Source organism: Melozone crissalis, unplaced genomic scaffold (assembly GCF_028551555.1).
Source record: "Melozone crissalis strain CALT ecotype California unplaced genomic scaffold, PUWL_Pcris_2 ptg000056l_1, whole genome shotgun sequence".
NCBI classification, from domain to species: Eukaryota; Metazoa; Chordata; class Aves; order Passeriformes; family Passerellidae; genus Melozone; species Melozone crissalis.
The window spans coordinates 10,132,899-10,160,116 of NW_026535834.1; the positions used below are offsets into that span (position 1 = coordinate 10,132,899).

General features: G+C 45.7%; 1 protein-coding gene across 1 annotated transcript in view; it reads left to right on the forward strand.

Moving 5' to 3' along the window:
* Positions 1 to 27,218, forward strand: part of MDGA2 (MAM domain containing glycosylphosphatidylinositol anchor 2) — a 216,407-nt gene that overhangs the window by 53,314 nt on the left and 135,875 nt on the right. Inside the window, exon 2 of the mRNA XM_054286873.1 lies at positions 14,098 to 14,237. Within this exon, the coding sequence (XP_054142848.1) occupies positions 14,098 to 14,237 (140 nt within the window). The remainder of the gene's footprint in view (positions 1 to 14,097; positions 14,238 to 27,218) is intronic.

The window sequence follows — 27,218 nt, forward strand, 5'->3', positions numbered from 1 at the left end:
TGAAATCGGCTCTAATTTAAAGCTATCAAACACTTTGGGGCCCAGATAATGAGGAGGATATTAGGTAGCAATATTTTATTTTTTCTGAGCTTGCACGAAGGATTTATGCAATCATTATTTTGATTAAGGACGTTTGAAAGCATCTGTGAGTATTTTTCATTCTTCATCGCTATCTTTAGCCCTTCCAATTAATTTCCAATTCCAGGAGTCCATGGAATCTGACAGAGTTTGCTGTGCTGAGGGATGTATTAAGGACAGCTTATGATCCATTAATTAGGAATGTGTTTAAAGCCATAATCTCTGCATTTTGAAGGCATCTTCTTTCCACCCTTCCCATTTTTATCTGGTTTTCCTCAAGTATTTTCTTTGCTGAGATCAGTAGAAGGATTGACAGCTCCTGGAAATAGAAGTTCTTGGATGCTGCTGGATTCCTCCAATGTAGGATCCTGTCCCAAAGCTCAGCCTTAAACATTTAATCCTCTGTGGCTTCATCTTCCTTGTGTGAAGTTCTTCCCTTGCCTGGGCCTTGAAGTTGGATCTGTACCAGGAATTTGTTGTTTTGCCTGGGGAAAAATGCAAAAAAACCCCATTGCCTGGGGAAAAATGCAAAAAAAAACCCCCATTAAACTCACCAAGCCAAGGCCTTGGAAAAATATTTTGGGATGGATTTATGGAGGGAAATGGGATTGGGAATACCCTGAGTGCCACCAGGATCTGCTCTATGTGGAAATGACTGCAAATTATTTCCTGGTGGTGATACCTGTGTTGATAGAAAAATACAAAGGGATTTCTTCTTTATTTTGGTGGAAAAATCAGTTATCAGGATGGAGATCTGGAAAAGGCAGGAATCTAATTCAGGATGGAGATCTGGAAAAGGCAGGAATCTAATTTGGGATGGAGATCTGGAAAGGGCTGGAATCTAATTCTGCTGTCCTCTGAGGGGACTTGCTGTATCCCTGTTCCTCAGTGAGAATTCCAGGCAGGCAGATGCCACTTCCTCATTACTCATCTGCTGGAAGTGTTCTCAATTCCAATTAAAAAATGAAAAACATTTTGAGATCATTCCCAAAGCTGATTTAAAACAAATCAGCAATCTGACAAATCCAAAGGTTAATCACCATGTTTGAGATTTAAAATTAAGTTCAGAACTTGAGGTTTTTAGAAGAGAATGGAGCTGGGAAGGGCCTGGAGCACCAGGAGAGGCTGAGGGAGCTGGAAAGGGGATGGAGAATCCCTGAGGGAGCTGGGCAGGGGCTCAGCCTGGAGCAAAGGAGGATCAGGGTGGATTTTGGTAAAATTTCTCCATGGAAAATGTGGTCAAACCCTGGCACAGCTGCCCAGGGAGGGTTGGAGTGCCCATCCCTGGAGGTGTCCAAGGAGAACCTGTGGATGTGGCAGCTGAGAACTTGGATGAGTGGTGACCCCAGTGGTGGTGCTGGAGTCTTCTGGTCTTTTCCTGCTTTAATGATTCTGTGATTTTATGATGAGAAAGAATATTTTGCAACAGTGTTTTTTGGGTTTTTTCTTCTTTCTGCCACTTCTTTTCCCTGCTGTTTTTGAATGGATTTGTTCCCACATGGAAGGACAAGGGAAGTTTGGGGTCTGAAATGACCAAAGGACAGAAGCCCTGGAGAAGAGTGGAGCTGCTGGGAGGTCCAAAAGCAGCCAGGCATGAAGGAGAATCCCCCTTTGGGCCTTCATCCACTGCCTTGGCTCCTTGTTGGGAGTTGAGGAATTCCTTAATGGACACTGAGGATGTGGGGTTCCTTGTTGGAAACTGAGGATTAGAAAATCCCATCCAGCAAATCCCTGTATTCTCCATGCCAGAGGGTTTTGATGATTATAGGGAAAGATGGAAGGAATACACTCTTTTTTCCCCTTACCTCCTTCTTTGTATTCTCAAATCTTGGTGCTAATGTTTTATGAACGTGCTGAGCTGGTGATTCCGGCAGAGCAGAGATTTTTCTGGAAAAGCTGAGATATTGTGGATAACATTTCCCTTGCATCCATGGGCATATCCATGAGTGTCACAGTCATATTTTCTGAAAAATCCTCTTTGCCCAGGAATTTTCTCCTGGGAAGCTGAGAAGCCTCAGAGAGAAATGAAAACAATAATTATCTGTTTTGCTTCTCCTGCGTTCTGCTGCTTTGGAATGTGTTTGGAGATTGTTTATCCAACATGTGAATTGTTTTAATTTAATGACCAATCATGGTCAGGCTGTGTTGGGACCCTGGAAGAGAGAGTCACGAGGTTTTAATTAGTCACAAGGTTTTAATTAGTATCTTGTTAAACCTTTTGTAAGTCTCCTCTCTCTATTCTTTAGTATATAGTTTTAGTATAGCGTAATGTAATGATATAATATAATATAATACAATATAATATAATATAATATTCTTAAGTTGTTTATTATTCTTCTTAGAATAATTATATAGTTTATTATTTATTATTTATTATTTATTATTTATTATTTATTAATCTTCTAAGAACATGGAGTCAGATTCTCAGTTCCTCCTTCGTCCTGGGGACCCAGCAAATGCCACACATGAGGAGCTGGCAGCTCCTCTCCACCATTCCCAGCCCTTGGGAAGCCACTGCTGCTGGACAGGGATCAGGTGTGGGATTGCTGCTGCTGTCAGAGCTGGGTGATGAATTTTGGTAAATGTGAGATCCTTTTCCCACTCCCACAAATTTTGCACGGAGGGAGCGACTCCCTAATGGAAGTTAATGACTAATTGCCCTCTGTTAATAGGATTGGAGCCTTTGGAAAAGGGCTAGAAAATCATATAAACAATAACACCTGACCTGACAGTGTCTGAGTACCCAGGTGGGAGTTTATTAATTCTCCTCATTAATTTTTATTGATTTGTTGATAGCTCATTGATGCCTGTCCAAGCAAATCATGGAATGCTGAGGAGTGAAAGGCTCTGGAGTTGTTCACATCAATACCGAGCTGTTAGTTTGGATTCCCAAGGAATCAGATCCATAGGGAGATAATTTATGCTTCTGCTGGACTCTGTGTCAGTCCAATTCCTAATGAACATTGATATTCTTCAATATGGAGGAGCCTCAATAATTGCTCAGCCCCACAAATGTCGTGGAATTGTTTCCATTTCCAATGGTTGGACACAAAGGAGTGATCCAGGAGAAATATTGCCATGGGAGCTGGTATCCATCGAAGAACTGGGAAAGGGAGAGGGCAGGGATGGACTGAGAGCTGTTATGAATTCCCAGTGCCAGGAGAGCTTGGATCAACCACAGCATTTCCCTGGAAACTGGGCTAAACCTCTCCATAATTCCTGGTGGAATTCTTCCCAGCAGCCTGGAGGGGTTGATCCAATGCTCTGCTCTTGGTTGTGGGGAAGTTGGCACAGAAATCATGGAAGCAGCAAGGACCCCTCAAGATGTCTGTCCCCTCAGCTCCTCTGCTGCTGTTTTCTGGCCCAGCACAGCCTGGGATTTACTAAAATGAAGGAAAACATCTGGTTATCTACCTTGAGTTGGCCCAGAATTTGGGAATGGGATGATTGATGCTGTGAAAATGTGGAATTTCCCTTAAAAAGCTCTCAGGCATTCCCAGCTTGGTGCTCCAGAATTTTTCCACAGGAGGAAAAGATTCAGGGCTGACAGAGCCCTCAGTTCTTTTCCCGATGCCAGGGCCTGAAGGAAATGGGAGTTTTTAAGGCAAATCAGATTTTCCAGTGGTTGGAATATCTTGGAATGACATTTTAAATGCCAGATGTGGCACTTAAAGCACTTTGTGGTAGCCCTGATGCAGCACATTTGGAGCTGAAGTGGAAGGAAGGGTTATATGGGATTTTGGGAAGGAATTCCTGGCTGGGAGGGTGGTAAAACCCTCAGGTGGAATTCCCAGGGAAGCTGTGGCTGCCCCTGGATCCCTGGAAGTCCCAAGGCCAGGTTGGACATTGGGGCTTGGAGCAGCCTGGGACAGTGGGAAGTGTCATTGCAAGTGGAATGGGATAAGCTTTAAGATCCATTCCCAGAAATAAATGTTGATGCAGCCTGGAAAACACAAAATCCATGTAATAAATTCCCAGCTTTAGAAAGGGAATCCATTCCAGTCATTCAGCTGCTCCTTCTCCACCCGTGTTTGACAACAAAGGTGTGAGAACGAGGTGTGAGACATTGAAGTACAGCAAACACGGCTTTAATTCAAGAAATCATTTTATTCCCTGAAAAGAGATTTGTTTTCCTTATTTTGCTCGGGACAGATCTGTGCTGGCTCCCAAGAACTGCAAATCGTTGTTTAAAAAGCTGCTTATTTTCATTTAACATTCCAAAGTGGCATTTCCTTCTTGATTTGCATTCGTGGAACTGTTCAGTGTTTTAAATTTCCTCTTTAATATTAAACTGTGCATTTTTCAGGCAGCAGATTAAACTGGTATACATTCCATAGTCAGTGGAATTTTTGTTCTGGAGCTGAAACCAGGACTGGTTTTTCTCAGGGTGATTTGCTGGAATTTGCATAGGGGGGTTTGTAGCACCTGCAGCACTTCCTCCTGCTTTGGGACAGCCTCAGAAATTTTATTTTTAGGGCTTTTCCTGGGCTGGTGAGGGTGAAAGATGGGAGGAAAGGCTGAGGGAGCTGGGCAGGGGCTGCAGAATCCCTGAGGGAGCTGGGCAGGGGCTGCAGAATCCCTGAGGAGCTGGGCAGGGGCTGCAGAATCCCTGAGGGAGCTGGGCAGGGGCTGCAGAATCCCTGAGGAGCTGGGCAGGGGCTGCAGAATCACTGAGGAGCTGGGCAGGGGCTGCAGAATCCCTGAGGAGCTGCGCAGGGGCTCAGCCTGGAGCAAAGGAGGCTCAGGGGGCACTTGTGGCTCTGCACAGCTCCTGCCAGGAGGGGGCTGTGGTATTTTCTGAGGTCACCCAATGAAGGGAGGAATGATGGATCTGACTCCATGTTTTTAGAAGGCTAATTTATTATTTTATGATCTATACTATATTAAAGAATGCTAAACTAAAACTATACTAAACTATACTAAAGAATAAAGAAAGGATGCAGACAAGACTAGAAAGATACTAATGAAAACTTGTGACTCTCTCTTCAGAGTCCGACGCAGCTTGGCCATCATTGCCAATAAGTAAAACCAATTGACTTGTTGGATAAACAATCTCCAAACACATCCCAAAGCAGCAAAACACAGGAGAAGCAAATGACATAATTATTGTTTTCATTTTTCTCTGAGGCTTCTCAGTTTCCCAGGAGAAAATCCTGGGCACAGAGGATTTTTAAGAAAATATGATGGTGACAGGGGACAGCCGGGGGGGTCGGGCTCTGCTCCAGGGAACAGGGACAGGAGCAGAGGGAGCGGCCTCAGGCTGGGCCAGGGCAGCTCAGGGTGGGCACAGCAGGAATTTCCCCATGGAAAGGGGCTCAGGCCTTGGCACTGCCCAGGGAGGGTTGCAGTGCCCATCCCTGGAGGTGGCACTGAGAGCTCTGGGCTGGGGACAAGGTGGGCATTGGGCACAGCTGGGACTCTGATCTTGGACCTCTTTTCCAGCCTCAGGGATTCTGTGATGTTTAGATTGGATATTTGGGAAAATTTCTTACCTAAATTTGTTGTCCAGCCCAGGCACAGGTACAGGGTAGAGTCCCCATGCCTGGCGGGATTTCAAATCTATGTGGATGTGGCACCTGGGGACACGGGGCAGTGGTGGCCTTGGCTGTGCTGGAGAATGGTTGGATGAACTTTTCACACCGTAATGCTTCCATGATTCCATGAATATCTGTCTTGAACTCATGCTGAGTGGGGATATGATTGGATTTAGAGGATAATCCCAGAGAATTTTTTGAGCTTCCACTGTCCCAGGCTGCTCCTAGCCCCAACGTCCAATCTGGCCTTGGGCCCTTCCAGGGATCCAGGGGCAGCCACAGCTGCTCTGGCAATTCCAGCCCAGCCCCTCCCCACCCTCTCAGCCAGGAATTCATTCCCAATATCCCACCCAAATCTCCTCTGGCACATCTTGAGAGCGTTTCCTCTCATCTTCATTTTATGTACGTGCTTTTTCCTTCAGGATAAATCCATGTCCTCGCTGTTGCCTGCCAGGAACTGCTCCACCAGCACTTCCTGCAAAGGAAAAAAAAAATTGTTAAAAATTACATTTAAAATTAAAAAATAAATTAGTTAAAAATGCATTTCTAAAAGGAATTTTACCAACCTGTGTGAATCTTTTAGAATTCAGGAGTTGTTTTGACAAGGTGATTTTTAACATGCGTGATTTTCACCCCTCTCTGTCTTTTCCAGTGGGGGGAAACTCCACATTTTTGTGCGCTCCCAAATAAGTGAGATGTGTTTGCTGCCAGCCTGTGATGGTGCTGAAAAGGGTCTGGCACCGTTGTCAGTTTTGTGATGCCAGGAACAACAAAGTGTTGCTGCAATTAAGGCCTCCCTTGTTGACAATTCCTTATTTTAGCAGATTCCTTGATCCCACTGCCGGCAATCTGTGGGATGCCAACGGCTTCAGGAGCACTTCAGGGAGGGAGTGGAGTGTGGGAAGGGTTCCCTCTGTGCTCATCTCTGTAATTCCCCCTTAATCAGTTGGGGGAAAATGGAAAATGCCCTTTTTTTGTTGGGTGTGAGGGACAGATCAACCCGGAATGTTGTGAGTTAACCAAGTGTCATTCTCTGGAAATGCTGGAATAAGGGGCTGGGAAATTCAAAAGCACCAATTTCCCAGGTTGTTATTTAAGCACAAAAAGCTGAAAGAAATCACAGTTTCAGGCTTTCAAGCAGAAATAAAAATTGCAAGGCAGCATCTCTCAGCGACTTTATTCTCACTTAAAAACAGCACAAAAATCCTAAAATTCCTCTGAAACCCTGCCTGGAATTCCCAGACCAGAGGGATATTTTCTCAGTGCTGATGCTCCAGGTAATTAAATTTTTAATTCCAAGGTTATTGGCCAAGAGTGTCCCACACATGGTGGAAGTGAGGATACCCACATTATCCCTGGATTTCTTTTGGGTGAAAAACCGTGGCACCCAAAATCCATAAATCCATTTGTGGCACCAGGCACGGAGAAGAGCAGCTCTTCACCTGGAGCTGAACTCGATGAGAGAAAGAAAGAGCAGGAGTTAAATCAGGAAATAAATCCCTGCAGTAGCACAGAGGGAATTATCCCTAATTGTCTGTCTGGGCAGGGACACACGAATCTTTGGGAGACCTTTGCTCCTGTGGAAATGGCAGGAATTGGCCTTGCAAGGACGTGTCTGGGGCTCAGCTGGAGGAAAAAGAGGCAGCATTCCCACAGGGAATGAGTGTGGAGCAGGAAAAGGGGTTCCTGATGTTTGATTTTCTCCCACAACTTCCTAAAATGGGATTTTACCCCAGTGGGGATTGGTGGCTTCTTTCAAGGAACAAGCAATAGGACAAGAGGAAATGACCTCAAGCTGTGCCAGGGGAGGTTTAATTTGGATATTTGTAGGAATTTTTTCATGGAAAGGGTTGTCCAGCCCTGGCACAGATGCCCAGGGTAGGGGTGGAGTCCCCATTCCTGGAGGGATTTAAATCCCTGTGGATGTGGCACTTGGGGACATGGAGCAGTGGTGGCCTTGGTAGTGCTGGGAATGGTTGGGTTTGATGGGATCTGAGGGTTTTTCCAACCTGGACGGTTCCAGGGCATGAAGGAACTGGAATGTCAGCAGGCTTGCTTTGGGCCACAGGATAAACAATTAAGGACAAATTAAAGCTGATGAAAAGTGAGTAGGGAGGTGTTGAATCATTACAGCAAGCTAGAAACCAAATTCCCGTGGTTTTAGGAAATGTTTCCTTCTCTGACTTCCCTAAAAAATTGGTTTTGCAGAGGATATTCTTTACTTGTGCTCCTGCAATGAACTGAGGGTGAGACAGCCCCAGTCTGAGTGGGAGACTGGTGATTTCCCAGGCATGGAGAACTTCAGGATCCCAGTGCTTCCAAAGGAAATGAGCTGCAGAGGGACTGGGGACAAGGGATGGAGGGACAGGAGCCAGGGAATGGCTCCCAGTGCCAGAGGGCAGGGATGGGTAGGAGATTGGGAATTGGGAATTCCTGGCTGGGCTGGGATTGCCAGAGCAGCTGTGGCTGCCCCTGGATCCCTGGCAGTGCCCAAGGCCAGGCTGGACATTGGGGCACCCTGGGACAGTGGGAGGTGTCCCTGCCATGGCAGGGGTGGCACTGGCTGGGATTTAAGTCTCATTCCAACCCAAACCATTCCATGATTCTTTGGGCATATGCCCAGATGGAAAAGGATCAGTGGATTTTCCCAATCAATGGATTTTCCCAGTCAATGGATTCTCCCAATCACCCAGAGTCTGAAAGTCACACAGAACGAGGCACATCCATGAACTCCCAGCACCAGGGAACGACCAGAAACTGCCCCAGGCATGGCCTGAAACATTAGAAAAGTCCTGAAATATTGGGAATTTCTGGGATCACTGTGCAGGAAGGATTGCATTTACTCCCACACTCAGAATCAGTGACTGGAGTACAAGGGTGGGATGGGATAATCTTCAAGTTTCCCTTGAGAACCATTCCATGGTTTTATATTCTTAGCCCAAATCCATGTCTGAGGAGCTCTCCTGGCCTTTTTCTGATCCCTCTCTGAACTCCAGCAGTTTTTACACCTGCCCAGCAGCAGGAACAATAACCAGCAGTGAGAGGAGTTGTAAAGGGTGGGAAAAAAGCCATAAATCTGTCTGTTCCTGGAGAAACAGCATTAGGACAGCCCAAACCCAATATACCCAGCACTGCTAAGCTTTGTAGCGTCAAAATTAGGTCAGGCCTAATTTTGTGGCAGCAGTGTTGGGAAGCAGCAGTGGGATTTGATTATCTGTGAGCCTTGGGATGGCAGTGCCATCAATCATGGAGCTCCACAAACACCAGGATAGGCAGGAATATTGAGCAACATGGAAAAATCAGCCCCAATGGGATAAAAGGTGACTTTGTCCTGTTTGATGGGGAAGTTTGGCCCAGGATCAGCTCAGAGAAAAGTGCCCAATAAATATTCCCGTGGGTATCAGGTGAAAGCAGGTGAGAAATATTTAGGAATTATATGGAATGATCCAGGAATGACACAACTGGTCTGAAATCTGGTCAGCATCACACCTGGAAGTTTCCTCTCAGGCACCTGGGATTTGGCTCAGCTTGGAGCCAAAATGAAAGATTTCTCCATAAATGGAATATTTGTTTAATTGAAGCTACTTGTGTAGCATTTGAATTTCCCCAAAGAAAAACTCACTTAGGGAAGAAATAAAAAAATACCTGTTTCAATATTCCATTTATTTGTGGACTGGGCCTCACCTCCAGCTGGAAAAATAGCCCCAAATCCCAAATTAGCTGCAGTAAAATGCTCCAAATTCTGCATTGATGAAGGCAGTGCATTCCCATGGCAATACCTCAGAGATTCCTGGTCATTCCATTTGCAGTTTAGGAGAATTAAGAGCTGGGAAAATATGGGAAAAGTGAATTCTGAGAGTAGCAAGTGCCTGCAATTACTTTAAATCTCCTTTTTCTTCAGAAAATCACATTATTTCCTCCTTGTTCTGCTGCAGAACTGCACAAAACTCACAGGGGCTTCACTCCTGCTAATTAATTTTCAAGGGGAAAGCTCAAGGCTGCAGGAGGGGAGAGGGATTTGATTCGTGGCAAATCCATCCTGCATTTTCTAGCAGGTCCATCATGGATCTCCTATTTCCAAAAAAAAAAAAAAAAAGGAAATTTCTCATTTTAATTAAGTTTTAAGGAATCCTACACATTCCATGAATCAGGAAGATCTTGGTACTGTTCAGATTAAGGGAATCCATTCCAGGATCCGAGTTCTGATGTTGGTCAGAGTTTAATTCCCTATTTTCCAACAAGGACTCGACCAAATCTCTGTGTGTGGAAAACTTTTAACCAGGAAAGAGCTGTGCCAAGGGATCCTGGAACGAAATCCTGGAATGTTTTGGGATGGAAGGAACCTTAAAGCCCATCCAGTTCCACCCCTGGAATCCACACCTTCCCTATCCCAGGTTGTTCCAATCTCACCTTGGACAATTCCAGAGATCCAGGAGCAGCCACAGCTCTTCTGGGAAATCCATTCCAGCTCCTCCCAGCCAGGAATTCCTTCCCAATATCCCATTTCTGCTTGTCCTCTGGTAGTGGGAACCATTCCCTGGGCCCTGTCCTTCCACCCCTTGTCCCCAAGTCCCTCTCCATGGAATCATTCCCATTCCCAGCTCCACGAATTTCCATCTCCCAACTACTCTTCTCATTCCAGCTGAAATGAATCCCAAAGTCCTCTCAAACTTCCCACCATTTTGCCAATCCAAAACACCACGTCATTCCCACTTTTCTCAAAGGATCCTGATAACATTTTCAATTAAAAAAAAAAATCAGCATGAGGACCTGGAGCAGAGGAAATTCCCAACCATTCCCAGTCTAACAGCTCAGCTCAGGGACCACCAGATCATCCTCAAGCCTCCCAGTGTGACTCCAGTGAGGAATTTCCAAGCTGAGAAAACACCCAAATTCCATTGGAATTCCTTTGGGTCAGAACTTTGGATCACTTCTTCTCTGGGAAATCACTTCCAGGGCCTCCCCACCCTCCCAGCCAGGAATTTCTTCCCAGTATCCCACCTAAACTTGGAACTGGTGGAAAACAACAGCCAAGAAAGGAGACACAGAAAGGAGAACCTTTCCATTTCTCGTGGAAAGAGGGAATCTTGCGGGATCACACAACTCCTGCATCAGAATGAGGGGGTTGTGCTTGGATTTGTTGTTTTACCTTTTCCTTGGAGAACCTTTCCTTGCTCCTGGTTGTGCCTTGCTGGGAATGGCACAGGGAAGGATCCACGCAGCGTTTTCCATGTGCAATCCCCAGCCAAATATTCCTCAAATGTCACAAGCAAAATCAATACTAAGCTGATATTGTTTTAATGATAGAATCCCTGGAGGTAGCTTTCAGAAGGAGCTGGGATGAATATTCCTGCAGGAAATAGGGAGGTGACATTTCATAATTATGGGATGTCTCCTGAACCATAAGATTTTTCACTTACTGGAAGAGGAATATTTGCTATTTCCCTTGATTGGTTTGATCTCCTCTCAAAGCAGTGTTTTCCTTGGAGATAACAACACCCAGGGGGGCATTTTCCCTTTCCTGCTCCTTCCCAAATTTAATGGATTCAGGAGAGTGGCACAGCCACTAAAATGAAGGACACTTCAGCTGTGATTTGGAGTTAGATGAATATAACATGAATAAGAATGGAATATTAATGGAATATGGATTTAAAAGGATGTTGGAATATTGCTGCTGACTGCTCTAATTTGGTCCCAAGTTTGATGAGCCGTGCTGAACCCTCGCTTACCTTTCTGCTCCGTGGCTCTGCTTCAGCATTCCTGCATTTTGGAATCCGTGGTATGGGAGATGATGGAAGTCCCAGTGGTGACTCAGAGCCCTGGAAATGGCAGAGCAAAGAGCACATTCCATGTCCTTGGGATGCTGAACTCCTGAGGAGTGTGGAGGGGGATCAGCATTCCTAGGAATTCCAGGGAAAAATCAGCACACTGAGTGTTGGTGCTGCTGTTCTACTTGGAAAAACAATCATAGTCAGGAATTCACGGATTGTTTCCAGGTTAGAGTGTGACACATGGCCCTGGTTCCTAACCAAGGACATTCCAGGAGCTTCATGGGAAGATCCCCCTGCATCTATGGGACGAGGGAATCATGGAATCCCAGAGGGGTTTGGATTGGAATGGATCTTAAACCCAGTTCCACCTCTGCCAAGGGCTGGGACACCTTCCACTATCCCAGGCTGCTCCAAGCACCTTTATTCCATCATTGTGTTGGACTTGGAGTAATTGGGACCACTTTTGGCTGGAGCAGGGCTGTGTTGGTCTTTGCTAAACCTTCTGGAAAAGCGAGGAGGGAAAGTTCCTGGGGCTTTGGAACATGGGATGTGGTGGCTGGAAGAGCAGAGCTTGCTGGAGGCTTTGCTGGAATGATGGCTTCAAACTGAGTGTGGGGCTGGAAGGGACATTGGGAAGGAATTCCTGGCTGGGAGGGTGGGGAGACTCTGGAATGGAATTCCCAGAGAAGTTGTGGCTGTCCCTGAACCCCTGGGAGTGTCCAAGGCAGGGTTGGATGGGGTTTGGAGCAGCCTATGACAGTGGAATGTGCTGGGAATGTGCTGGTTGGAATCAGATGGGATTTAAGGTCCTTCCAACCCAAACCATTCCATGTTTCTATGGAGGAAACATCCATTCCCTGCTCCTCCTCTGCCTCTTCTGCCTCCTTGGCTCAAGCCTCATTTTCTCCAGGCTGTGGAGAGCCAGACTCAGAAACTGGAATTCTTGGCAGGTTTGGATCAATCCCAGGCCTTCAGATCAGGATCCCATGATGGGCTATGTCCACAGGGAGCTGTGTGTGGGCTGGACCAGGAATGCCACGGTGAGAGGGGGTCTGAAGGGATGCCAGAGCCCTGCATCCCAGGAATTCCATGTGGATCCTAGCAGAGGAATTGCAGAATGATCAGAGAAGCAGGGCTGGTGTGATGTGCAGCGCTTTCCCTGCAATGCAGCCCTGGGAAGGGGATCCAGTTGCTGCAAAGGGCCTGGGGAGAAGCTTTGAGGCTCTTCCATGGGAAATGGGGCTGGGAGCTCAATGGCATCACATGGATAAACAGAAAGGATGGAATTCCAGGTGTTTAAATCCCACAGAATTCAATTTTATCCTTTGTGCCCTTTAGTTTCTGTGCTTTTATTAGGGTCAGTAAATCAGTTTCTTCTCCTATTGATCCACTCCCTGGAAATTGTCATAGCTGTGAATTTCACGGTTCAGAAGCGAAATCGTGGAATGTACTTTGGAGTCTTGTGGAAATGGAGCTGGGATTTATGCAGGTGTAATAACAGGAATGTCGTGCATTCCTTACACTTACGACGTGTAAATCTGAGTAATTCCTGTACTACAGGTTGTACCAACAAGGAAATTAAAGCAAGGTTCTGCCTGAACTTAACTCCTGCTCCAAATTCTGATCCCGCTGACGGGATTTGGAAAGGAAGCAGCAGCATCAGTGCCACTGTTTCCCCTGCTTAATTTTCCTGCTTTAATTAAGTCTTTTCATTTGCATAACGAGTGTGATAATGCATTTAGGAAGATATAGAATAAAAACAATAATGCCAAGTTCATTTTGGAAATGGAAACAAAAAAATTGGAATGCAAGTGGGGGGTGCTGAAGGTTTCATCCAGGGGATTGACAAGGATTAATAAAAACCATGGAAATCTCTTGTGGTGATGAGTATGTGCTGAGTAAACAGTGAGTAACTGTGTGGGGGAGATGCTGAGTGCTGGTTCCAGGGCTGGGGTGGCCTGGGATGGACTTGGTCGGCTGGATCACGGAGCTGAAAATGCCGAGGTAGGTTCAGTTCCCTTAAGAGCTGGACTCAATCCTTGTGGCTTTTCCAGCTCAGAACATCCTGTAATCCTGTGATCCATGTGGTTCTCATCCCATTTCTCTGCTAGCCTTGCAGCCCCCTGCTTCAGGGTCAGCCCCAGGGGTGGAGTGGTCTGGGATGGGCTTGGTTTGTTGGATCTTGGAGTTGAGAATACCAAGGTTGTGTTTGATTTCCTTGAGGTCTGGGCTTGATCCTTGTGGGATTCCTCCAACTTGAAACATCCCGTAATTTGGTGATCCATGTCGTTCTGATGCTGTTTCTCTGCTCGCACTGCAGCACCCCCAGCTCATAGCCATGTTCAGGAGTGGAGTGGTCTGGGATGGGCTTGGTTGGTTGGATCATGGACCTGAGAATGCCAAGGTCACATTGGATTTCCTTAAGAGCTGGACTTGATCCTTGTGGATTTTTTCCAACCCAAAACATCCAATAATCCCATGATCTATGTGATTCTCATCCCATTTCTCTACTGGCTTTGCAGCCCCCCAGCTCATGGCCAGGCTCAGTGGTCTGAGATGGCTCAGTTCATTGGATCTTGGAGTTGAGAATGCCAAGGTCGCGTTTGATTCCCTTAAGAGTTGGATGTGATTTTTGTGGGATTCTTCCAAGTTGGAACATCCCATGATTTGATGATCCATGTGTTTCTGATCCCGTTTCTCTGCTGGCCTTGCAGCCCCCCCCACGGTGCGGATCGTGCACTCGGGCCTGGCCTGCAACATCGAGGAGGAGCGCTACTCCGAGCGCGTCTACACCATCCGCGAGGGAGAGACCCTGGAGCTCACCTGCCTGGTCACAGGCCACCCCCGGCCACAGGTGAGTCCCTGCCCACCACACCTGTCCCCTCCACACCCCCAGACCCTCCACAAGCCGGGTTCACCTTCAGAGTCTGCGCGGTGGGCAAGATCCAATGGGATCCAGGTGGGGGATCCATCCCAGCTGTTGGGTGGATATTGGGTGTTCCAGAGGAACATCAACAGCAGGAATGGTGGTGATTTGTTTTGGAAAATCTGGTGTAAAAATCAGATTTTTGCACCCTAAATTCCTGGGTTTATTCAAGTGTAAATTCCTAAATTTGCACTTTAAATTCCTGGTGTGTTTGATTTCCATGGAGGTTGGTAAAAGAGAGGGAAAACAATTATAAGAGTGCCAATTATTGGAGAGTTTTCTTGGAAAATCTGCTGTAAAAATCAGCAATATTATGCTTTAAATTCCTGGTGTATTTGATTTCCATGGAGGTTGGTAAAAGAGAAGGAAAACAATTCTCAGGGTGACAATTGTTGGGTGAAAATCCCTGAAGTTGTCATGTTGTCTGGGATCTTCACACCCCAGTCCTCAGAAATCCAGCTGGAACTCTGGAAGAGGAACAGCTGGAGCAGGGAACCCAAGAGCTTTTGAAAGTCTCCCTGTTCACCTGGATCAGTGATGTCATGGGACTCCCAGTGTCGCAGCTGGATAAACCAGAATTACCTGGGATTTGTGCTTTAAATTCCTGGTGTGTTTGATTTCCTTAAGAGGTTGGTAAAAGAAAGGGAAAACAATTATAAGGGTGACAATTGTTGGAGAGTTTTCTTGGAAAATCTGGTGTCAGAATCAGCAATATTGTGCTTTAAATTCATGGTGTGTTGGATTTCCATGGAGGTTGGTAAAAGAGAAGGAAAACAATTCTAAGGGTGACAATTGTTGGATGAAAATCCCTGAAGTTGTCATGTTGTCTGGGATCTTCACACTCCAGTCCTCAGAAATCCAGCTGGAGCTCTGGAAGAGGGAACAGCTGGAGCAGGGAACCCAAGAGCTTGGGAAATCTTGTTTGCCTGGATCAGCGATGTCATGGAACCCCCAGTGTTACAGCTGGATAAACCAGAATTACCTGGGAATAAATCAGCTTTTTCCAGGCCTAACCTTATTTTATCAAGCTCAAGATTGTTGGCAACTCCTGCTGCACCTCCCTGGCGTGACCCCCTTGGGCCAGGACACCTCGTTAATCAGTTATTTTTAATTAGGATAATCACCAGGAATTTTCTTTCCAAGGTGATGAATTAAACCCTTTGTTTTTGAAATTGCAAGGAACAGGCAGGAACTGGGAACAGGGAATTCAGAGACCATCAGTGTGAGCTCTTCCAGTAAGGAGGGGATTGCTGTTTCTCTGTTGTTCATTCCATGATTGTTCCCAATTTAAGGGGAAGATTTAAAGCTAAAGTAGTGGAAGTTTATTCTGTGCTGGTTTAGGGAAGGTGTTTCCAGTATTCCAAGTTTTTCCTGATCTTTCCACAGGATGCTCTCAGATTTGGGTTGCAAATTGCATGGAAATTGTTTTCCAGCTGCTGTTTGATCAGATGCTGGGGAATGAGGTTATAAAATATGGAATTGTGCATTCCAAGAATGCTTTCACACTTCCACGTTGACTCAAATTTTCCAATTGCTCTTGTCATGGAAACTCCTTTTGGTTTCAATACTGGAAGAATTAAACAACCCTGGATTGGGAATTTGTAAAATCACAGAATTGTGGAATGGTTTGGGCTGGAAAGGAGATGAAAAATGAACCAGTGCCAACCCCTCCCATGGGCAGGAATATTTTCCACTCCAAGCCTTGAACATTCCCAGGGATTTCTAATCTGTAGGATTTGAGGCTGCCCGTGATGGCTCTGGGAGGAGAAATGAATTAATGAGAAAAAACTCTTTTTTTTTTTTTCCTTTTCTTTCTGTTACTCCTCCTTCCTGCTTTACCAAAGCACACATTTATGCCTTTTTTGTCTTTCTAACATTTGTTCTTTTAACTTTATGATCAATGGATGTCGTTCTTTGGGGTCTGATGACTCAGGGATGTCTCTGATCTGCTCCAAGTCATCCTTGCAGTGATGCCACTCTGGGGGGCCTCCCTTTGAACACAGATCTTCAGATTTATCAAATCTTCCCATTTTTACAGCTCTCTTTGCTGCCTTTCCCACCAAAATTTTTCCCTAGGGTTATTTCCAGGCAGGGAAATTCCTGTGTTCAGAGTGGTGGTTGCACTTTCCAATTGCTGGAAATTTTCTGGAATTTCTCCTCTAAATTTTCATGGAGTCTTCTCAGCATCAGTGAGGTTTTTGGGAGGAATAATAAAGGGATATAAGAATTATCAGAAAGAAGGAGAATTAAAAATAATCACTCTGTTAATCCCAAAAATTCACCTCACTCCTAATTAGCTACAAGACTTTGAGCACCCCAACACATCCTTGAATGTCTGCTTGCTATTCATGGAGTGATTTTGAGATGTTCCATGTGATTAATATTTGTTATTCCCGATTTCCCACCTTCCCACACTCAGCTTTGGAATGCACCATTAGTTGCCATAGAAATAATTTTCCTGGCTGGAATTTTTAAAGCACTTTATCCCCGCTCAGGTGAGGTGAATGCAGCCCTTTTTCCCATAAATTGCAGCTGTCAGGAGAGGTTTGTTTGATTTTTGGATGAAATCCTGCAAAGTTTGGAGGAGGATCACACTGTGGGGACCTGTCCTTTTTCCAGATTTTATCCAGGATCCCGGAGTTGGGCTGTCCCTACTCTCCAGCTCCAGAGGGATGAGCCAGGATATCCAAAGGCCACTTATCCCTGGACAGGAATAAGGGATTTCCTGGACTGAGTAGCTAAGAAGTGACATTTTATCCCCAATGGTGACAATCTCCTGCCCAGCCTTGAGGAATGTGTTTTTTCCTGATTTTTCTTGGAAATTCTCACCCATGCAGGCAGGTTCAGTCATTGGAAACAAAACCTGAGACTTTCCAAAGTGAGGAATGACATTTGGATCATGGGGAGCAGAGGAAGAACCATCCGATGAGCAGAGATTGGCTGGGATTTTGAATTCCTGGTTTTCCACTGAAGGATGAACAGGAAATTCCTGACAGGAGGGGGTGTGTCCAGGCTTTTTTTTCCAGGCTTTTTTCCCAAGTAACAACAGGAACTGGCCTCAAGTTGTTCCAGGGAAGGTTTATATTGGAGATAAGGAAAAATTGAATGGAAAAGATTGCCCTGAGGCAGTGGTGGAGTCACCATCCCTGAAGGGATTTAAAATCCCTGTGGATGTGGCACTTGGGGACATGGATCAGTGGTGGCCTTGGGAATGCTGGGATTCAATCTTGGATGGCTTTTCCAGTCTCAGTGACTCCAGGAGCTTATGAAGGCCTTGTTTGTCAATCCAACCTCCCCCTCCTTGGGCTTTGCTTTCCCCTGGCTGTGATTTTTCCAGAGGTTCACCCCCAAGTGCTGCCTCACCTCGGGTGACGTTATCCCGGTGGGAATGGCACATTCTGTCACATTATCCTGGTGGGAATGGCACATTCCAAGCAGCAAAACGTGCAGAGCTGACAGGGGACAGTGTCCAAGTCCTTCCCCAGTCCCTCCCAGTGCTGCAGGGTGACCTCTGGCCCTCCCACCATGTCCCCCCCTCTCCCAGGTGCTGCCTCCCCACTCTCATTCCGGAGGCTCAGGAAGGAGCAGCTGCCAGTGCCACACGTCATTCCAACCATCTGGAAGCTGCACACTCCGGGATTTTTTTTTCCTGTTTGGAGGTTGCAGCACATCTTAACGAGATCCCACCTCCTCCTCACATCCTCCTGCCACCCTTCTTCCAGGCAGGGCCATCAGAGCACATCCCTTTCTCCCGGAAAAATCCAGGAGTGCTCACGGTGCTGCTGGGGTGTGAAGAATGTGATGGATCCGTGGCTTTCCCGGGAAGCAAAGCAGGGGAGGATCTGCTTTTAGGAGCTCTGGAATTTCTCCCTGCCTCTGTTTGGTTGTGTTTTCTTCCCACTTGTAGGAGTTGGGTGCTGCGCTGATGCCACTGAGGCAGCAGGAGCTGCTCCCCTTGGAGCTGCCAGGAGATCCCGGTGGTTTCCTGGGATTGTGAACCCGGGGCAGAGGCAGGGAAATGCTGCTCCAGAGGGGTGTGAGCTTGGAAAAACACATCCTGCCTGCTGGGAATTGGGGTGGCCAAAGGAGGGGATCCAAGTGACAAAAAGCAGGGAATGGTTGGTTGGATTGGAAGGAGCCTTGAAGCTCATAATTATATATGATTCCATATATATCTATATTTATATTTATATTTATATTTATATTTATATTTATATTTATATTTATATATTTGTATTATATTATATATATATACATATTTATATGTATTATAATATATATATTATAGAATATATATATTATACATGTTATATATATATATATATATATAATATTTATATATATGGAATTCACTGAGTCATGGAATGGATGGGAAGGAACTTAAAGCCCATCCAGTGCCACCCCCTGCCATGGACAGAGACACCTCCCACTGTCCCAGGCTGCTCCAAATTGGCCTTGGACATTTCCACGGATCCAGGGGCAGCCACAGCTGCTCTGGCAATTCCATCCCAGCCCTTCACCTCCTTCTCAGCCAGGAATTCCTTCCCAATATTCCCTGTCAGTTTATAGCCATTATCCTGTCATTCATAATCTCCTTGGGAAGCACTGAGCTCTCCCCATGAACAGACCTAGGTAACTGTGGCACTAAAAAATAAAAACCCCTTAATTATTTCAAATGCATCCCCCTAATTACTCCCCGTGATTAGTGGAGCCTCCTCTGACACTGCAGAACAGGACCCTGCCTTTTCCTAATTAATGCCTGGAAAGGAAAAATTCCCACTCCCTGGAACTGCATCCATTAGGCCAGAAAAGGCAGCATTCCCAAAAAACCCCCAACAAAAACCCCACATTCTGTTCTCTGTGATCAGCTTTGAGTCAGACATAAAAGGCTCTTTTGGGGCAGAGTGGACGCCATGTTTTTGGTTTTAATTGATAAGAATTCTTATCAAGAGCTGATGCAGCCCAGGGAAGAGGGGGATGGGGGTCCCTCACACGGGAGCAGCTGTTTTCCCACCCCACTCTGCAGCTCCTTGGAGCAGTAATTGGAGCCTTGTTAGGAAAATTGATGCTGATTCCATCTGACACTCCTCAGTTCACGGGAAGACTTTACAAATGTTCACTGAGCACCTGACAAAACCCAGCCTGACTCATGACTAAATTAGCCTGGATTTTATGCTGGAGAAAACCCTTTCCTGAATGTTTGACTCCCGTTTAGCAAGGAAAAATGTTTCCATCCTGCTCTGGCATGAAAAGCAATCTGTGGTGAGGCTTCACATGACGTTTGTGCTGCTCCGAGGAGTTTATTTGATGTTTTTCTCCCCCCCGAGCACAGCACCTGAATTCACACCTCTGCAGAGCTCTGCACGGCTCCGAGCCTGCCCTTCTCTGTCTGCCAGGAGGGAGGAGCAGGAATTGTGCCAAAAATCCAGGGCAGGAATCACAGCATCCACAGTACGGAGTGAGGGACTCCTGGAGCTGCCCCGGGATCTTTGGGAATGAGCCACTGGTGCCTCTGAGCTCATCTTTAATGTCCCTTCTACCCCAAACCATTCCATGATTCCAATGGCTTGCAAGCTGATAAAAGCAATTAACTGCTCTTAATTCACCTGTTCGAACTCCTGTTTTATCCTGAATAATTTGAGCAGTTCCTACCACTTTTCCTGTTTCCAGGTGGCTGCTCGTCTCTCCACAAGGAATGTGTTTGCAGGTTCCTAAAAAAGGCTTGGAAGTGCTGAGGGAAGGAGGTCAAATCCAGATAAAAAGAGGTTCAGTCCAAAGAGGTTAAATCCTGGAAAAAAGCAGCAGCAGGGAAGGGAAGTTTGGGTTTCAATCACATTCCCTCAGTTGGGAATATCCAAGCCCAGTCTTGTTACAGCCTCAGCAATCATTGGGATGAGCCTGGAGGGAATCTCATGGAGCTGGGAATGACATCAGGGTTGAGGAGTGGCACCAGAGCAGTTTCATTTTGACATTTGGGCAGCTTAAATATGCCAGAAATCCCACGCAGAAAATTCCCAGTGCCCACAGAGCAGGACTTGTATTATTTTAAGAAAAACAAGACAAAATCCCAGTTTTCCTGAAATATGGACACTTGTCCTCTGACTATTTCCCATCTGTTTTCATCCCTCCCAAAGCTCTGCAGTGTTTTGTTTTCCCTCTGCGCTGTCAGCTTGTATTTCCCTGTTCCTGACGGGCTCAGGAAAGGCTGGAGCAGCAGCTCTGGGATAAAGCACCAGGAGCTGCTTTTCCATGGCCACATGGAAAACCATTCCTGTCTCCTGGCACAGGGATGGGGGTGGCTCTGGAATAAAGGCTGGAGCTGGGAGGTGTGCCTGGGAAGGAATGGGTTTGATGAGTACATGGATAATTTGGTAACCAGGGAAACCAGCAGCTGATGCAGATCAGGCGGTGCTGGTGGCTCTGGAGGGAGATCTCCCAAGGAAACGCTCGAGAGGCTTTTTCTGGAGGATAATCAGGAAACCTTCCCATTGCTGTGGAAGGAATGTTGGCCATGAAATCCCACCTGCAGAGCTGCCCCAGATCTGGGGAGAGAGCAGGACATGGAGATGCTGGAGTGATCCAGAGGAATCCACAGAGCTGCTCCAAATGCTGGAGCCGCTCTGGAGCCAGGCTGGGAGAGCTGGGGATGCTCCCCTGGAGAGGAGAAGGATTCAGGGGGACCTGAGTGCCCCTGGCAGGGCCTGAAGGGGCTCCAGGAGAGCTGCAGAGGGACTGGGGACAAGGGATGGAGGGACAGGAGCCAGGGAATGGCTCCCAGTGCCAGAGGGCAGGGATGGATGGGAGATTGGGAATTGGGAATTCCTGGCTGGGCTGGAATTGCCAGAGCAGCTGTGGCTGCCCCTGGATCCCTGGCAGTGCCCAAGGCCAGGCTGGACACTGGGGCACCCTGGGACAGTGGGAGGTGTCCCTGCCATGGCAGGGGTGCGATGATCCTTAAAATCCCTCCCCCCTAAACCATTCCAGGATCCTGTGATCCCACAAACTCCTAAAGCTCTGGAGTTTGTTGCTTTTATATTTTAAGGGAAGAAATTCTGCTCCTAAAACCTCACCCAGCTGAGGTGTCTGGTGGGGAGAATCAGAACAAATTTGGATTTTCCTGCTGGGATGGGGGAACGACCTCTCAGGATCATTCTGGGATGTTTTAATCTCCATGCTGACGTTTCCATGGATAACATTTTCTCCTGGATTGAGCTCTTCTCCTCCCTCTGGCAGCTGGGAATGGTTTGGAAATCTCCAGGTGGATTTTGCTGCCTTTCACCTGAACACTTGGATGCTGCAGTAGAATTCATCAGGCTGGAAAGTCTTTATCCAGAAATATTTATATTCCCAACTAAGATTTATTCCCAAATACCTCTTTTAAAGGCTTCCCCTTTACTCCTCTCAAGGTTTTGGGCAGCTCAGCCACTTGATTTTTAATTTTGTTTTGGCCATTTAAAATAAACTTCTAAAAAACCCAAGAACACTGAACTAGAAGAGCAGAAGTTGAAATAAATTCAAATATTTAATTTGGGTCAATATTTAAAAGTAATATTTAAAATTAAATTGATACTATTTAAAAATAATTTTTTAAATCATAATTTTTGCTGTCCCAATTAAATTATTCCATGCCAGATGTTTGTTCTAGTGCTGTCCTACAGGCCTCCAGCACAGATGTTAAATAAAACAAACTGAATCTAAATATTGAGTTTTCTGATAAATCTGGTTTTCTCAGAGGGGATAAAAATCCAATGAATTTTAAAATCCTTTTCTAGGATGCAACCGCATCTCCGTGGAACAATTTCTGTAGGGTTTTTCTCCTTTTCTGTATTATTTTTCTTCCTCAAATCCAGTTATATTAGAAATAAAAATTAAGTAATTTGAGATAGTTCCTGATTTCTTCACAGAAAAATCTCACTGCTGTTCTGTTTTCTCTTTTCCTGTATTATATTTCTTCCTCAAATCCAGTGATATTAGAATTAAAAATCAAATATTTCCAGGTAATTCTTAATTTCTTTTTACAGAGAAATCTTGCTGCACTTGGTACCTCTTTCCTGAATTTTTCTCCTCATTTTTGATAATTCTTGATTTCTTTTTACAGAAAAGTTCTGCTGCATGTGGAAACTCTTTCTTGAGTTTTCATATTAGGATATTAGACATGAAAAATTCCAAGTATTTCAAAATAAATCCTTATTTCTTTTTCCATAGAAATTTTGCTGCACTTCCCTGATTTTTTCTTATTTTCAAGTAGTTTTTCTCCTCCTCTTCCAGTAGAATAACCTCAATATGATTTTGATCAATATTATCAGATTTTAAAATAATTCCAGTGCCATTCTGGGTTGAATCCTGGATCCTCCTGCAGATTTCGTGATTCAAGGAGATAAAAATAACGAGTGGGATTTTTTTCCTTCCCCCCCTTCCCATATGCCTGTCAATCAAAATGATAAAGATATTTCTGACTCGCAGGCTTTAATGGTGTAATTAGGGCTAATTACATGTTCCAATGATTACACATATGAACGCTAATTACATAATTGCAGACAATTATGCTAATGAGGTAAATACATCGTTAAGGAGAAAGCGCTGGCAAAATCCAAGGGATTTGCACCATGGCCAAAGAAAGTGGAATTACAACAAAAGAGAAATAATCCTGCAAGTTTGGGAAATCCAGGGGACATTCCCGTGTGTGGAATTGGAATGGTTTGGGTTGGAATGGTGGTGCTGGGAAAAGCCTTCAACCTTTGAGGAATCCTGGAATGGTGTAGTGGGAGGAGACTTCAACTTCTACAGAATCATGGAACGGTTTGGGTTGGAATGATGGTGTTGGGAAGAGACTTCAGCTGTTCAGGAATCATGGAATGGTGTAGTCGGGAAGAGTCTTTGAGTGCTATGGAATCTTGGAATGGTTCAGGTTGGAATGGTGTTGTTGGGAAAAGCCTTAGAGTGCTGTGGAATCATGGAATGGATGGGTTGGGTTCCCAACAACACAATTCCATGAATGGATGGGCTGGAATGGTGAAACTGGGAAAAGCCTTTATGTGCTATGGAATCCTGGGATGATTTGGGTCGGAATGGTGTTGTTGGAAAGAGCCATCAGCTGTGGAAAAGAAATCCAGGGAATTTGCACCAGAACCAAAGGAAGATGAATTAAGTAAAAGAGAAAAAATCCTTGAAGTCTGGAAAGTCCAGGAGCCATTCCCATGTAGGGAATTAGAACGGTGTAGCTGGGAAGAGCCTTTAAGTGCTATGGAATCTTGGAATGATTTAGGTTGGAATGGTGTGGTTGGGAATATTCCTTTAAAGGCAGTGGTATCATGGAATGGATGGATTGGGTTCCCAACAACACTATTCCATGAATGGATGGGCAGGAATGGTGAAATTGAGAAAAGCCTTTAAGTTCTATGGAATCTTGGAATGATTTGGGTTGGAATAGTGTTGTTGGGAAGAGCCTTCAGCTGCTATGGAATCATGGAATGGTTTGGGTTGGAATGTTGTTGGGAAAAGCCTTTAAGTGCAGGGGAATCCATGGAATGGATGGGTTGGGTTCCCAACGACACCATTCCCTGAATAGATGGGGTGGAATGGTGAAACTGGGAAAAGCCTTTAAGTGTCATGGAACCTTGGAATGTTTTGGGTTGGAATGGTGTTGTTGGAAAGATCCATCAGCTGTGGAGTACTGTGGAAAAGAAATCCAGGGAATTTGCGCCAGAACCAAAGGAAGATTAATTAAGTAAAAGAGAAAAAAAAAACCCCTTGAAGTCTGGAAAGTCCAGGAGCCATCCCCATGAAGGGAATTGAAATTATTTGGACTGAAGTGGAGTAGTTGGGAAGAGCCTTGGAATGGTTCAGGTTGGAATGATGTAGCTGGGAAGAGCCTTGGAGTGCTAGGGAATCTTGGAATGGTTTGGGTTGGAATGGGAAGTTGGGAAGAGCCTTTAAAGGCAGTGGGATCATGGAATGGATGGGTTGGGTTCCTAACAACGCCATTTCATGAATGGATGGGCTGCAATAGTGAAATTGGGAAAAGCCTTTAAGTGCTATGGAATCCTGGGATGATTTGGGTCGGAATGGTGTTGTTGGGAAGAGCCATCAGCTGTTGTGGAGTCTTGGAATGGTTTGGGCTGGGAGAACCTCAAATTCCCCCCAGTGCCACCCCTGCCATGGCAGGGACACCTCCCACTGTCCCAGGGTGTCCCAATGTCCAGCCTGGCCCTGGGCACTGCCAGGGATCCAGGGGCAGCCACAGCTGCTCTGGCAATTCCAGCCCAGCCAGCAATTCCCAATTCCCAATCTCCCATCCATCCCTGCCCTCTGGCACTGGGAGCCATTCCCTGGCTCCTGTCTCTCAGGCAGTTATGGGTTAGTGGCTTCTCCCCTTTTCCCAGTGCTGTTTTATCCAGTTTTAAAAATTCCCTGATTTTTAGCTGTCTTCCCTTCCCTTTGGAAATTCCCATTGTTGCTTCCCATTGTGCTGATTCCCTTAACCCTGCCTTTCCAAACCTCTAATCCCAACCCTTAGTCCTGGTTTTATTCCTAGCTGCAAGCCGATCCAGACCTTTTTAATTTTTTTTTCCTTTCCATCTCCTTGCAATTCTCCTGAAATGTGGGAAGCGTTCCCAGATTCCGTTCCTTGGCACTGGTGGGAGTTGTTGGAAGGTGTGCCAGGAGTGCTCCACAAGACATGAATGATGCTATTTGGGATTACTGGAGTTTGCAGAGTTTTTCTTCTCCTGGAATTGGAAATGAGCTGGAATCTCACCCAGTGGGTTGCCAACACCTTTCCAATCCCTTTTCTCAGAACAAAGGAATTGCTGGGATCTTTTCAAGCCGTGCCAGGTTCAGGGAAGGAGAGATTTGATCCTTTTCCAGTGTTTTTTAACATTGTTTGAGGTGTTTTCCTGCCTGGAGGAGGCTTTGCCAGTTTAGCCTCCGGAAAAAAGGGAAAATCGGTGTTCACAGAGCAAAAACCATGGAAACACTGAATCAAAATCTTTGGAATTTCCATCCTGACTGATTCCACATATTCCTTGTCCTGTCTCCAACACCTGGAGTGTGCAGGTAGGACATGGTCAGGCTGATATTTTGGAATAGCCTGATGGAAAAGTTGCATCCAATGACTGGGATAAGAAGGTAAGGATGGATTATATTGCCACCAAGGAATAATCTCCTTTTTGGAATGTGTTTAGATCCCAGAATTTTGTATCATCACATTTTTAATACTTTGTGACCATCAAGACCTCATCATTTGAAAGGAAAAAGGGATTTTTTAGGAAAAATCCCAAACAAATAACCCTTGTTCAGCCAGTTAGTCTGATTCCTGATTTTCTAAGGAATTTTTTACATGGAATATCTGATTTTTTTTTAAGGAATCAGGGAGTTTTTGCAGGATCTGTGACTGGTTCTCAGCAGCTGCTGCTCCTGCCTGGCCAAGCTGGGCTGCCAAATCCCTCTTAAGGAGATTCCCACCCTTTTCCCATTTTTCTCTGCTCCCCCTCCCCAGTTCTCTCACTTTTCCAGCAAAATCAGATGTCAGCTCCTTTCTTTGTCACCACAGCTGAACCCGATGGCAGCTCAGACTCTCACTCCCATTTTGGGATCAGGGAAAGCATTGGGAGGAATTGGGATCCTGTGGGAGGAAAATGTGGCACAGCTGATTGGGATGACTGGGAGATTTAGGGTTTGGATCACTGGAAAGTTTAAGGTTCGGATCTCTGGGAGATTTAGGGTTAGGCTACTGGGAGATTAAATTTTGGATCTTTGAGATTTAGGGTTTGGATCACTGGGAGATTTAGGGTTTGGATCATTGGAAAATTTAGGGTTTGGATCACTGGAAAATTTAGGGTTTGGATCACTAGGAGTTTTAGGGTTTGGATCATTTAGATTTAGGGTTTGGATCACGGGGAAATTTAAGGTTTGGATCTTTGAGATTTAGGGTTTGGATCTCTGAACAATTTTGAGTTTGGATCTCTGGGAGATTTAGGGTTTGGATCTGTGGGAAATTTAAGGTTTGGATCATTGAGATTTAGGGTTTGGATCACTGAGACATTTAAGGTTTGGGTCCCTGGGAGATTTGGATTTGGATCATTGAGATTTAGTGTTAGGATCACTGGGAAACTCAAGATTTGGTTAATTGATATTTAGGGTTTGCATTACTGACTAATTCAGGGTTTGGATCATTGAGATTTGGGATTTAATTCAGGAAATTTCCTGAAAAGGAGGATGGGGTTCCTTTTCAGTCTCACCAGGATATTCTGGAAATACCAACAAGCTCTGATGTGATCATAACCTGGGGTGCATCAACTCCCAATATTTAGGAATTTTCCTAGAGTTTCTTCCTCTGCTGTTGGCACTGTTTGAAGGACAACACGATTTTTCTGGACTTTTTTTATGGAGTTTTAAAAATGGGGACAGGTTTAATCAAACAGGCTGATTTGATCTGCAGAGAATCAATAACCTCGGTGATGTTCCAGAGCACAACGCGATGGGAACAGATCCCTTAAACCCAGCCTGGGGGAGCTCCACAGACCTGGATTTAATCTGACCTAGAAGAGGCTTCCCAAAAACCAGCCTGGCTTCCTGGGGAATCTGCCTTGGAGGAGGGTGGGAATATTGGGTGGGCCTGATGGAGAAAAAAACCAGGGATGGATGAAACTTTGGAGACTGAGCTTGGCATTGGTGAGGACCCACCTAAGATCTTGTGGTCAGTTGGGACCAATCATGACAGGATGGGCATGGAGGGGCTGGAGCTGGGAAGGGAAGGGAACGGAGCTGGGCAGGGGCTGCAGAATCCCTGAGGAGCTGGGCAGGGGCTGCAGAATCCCTGAGGAGCTGGGCAGGGGCTGCAGAATCCCTGAGGGAGCTGGGCAGGGGCTGCAGAATCCCTGAGGAGCTGGGCAGGGGCTGCAGAATCCC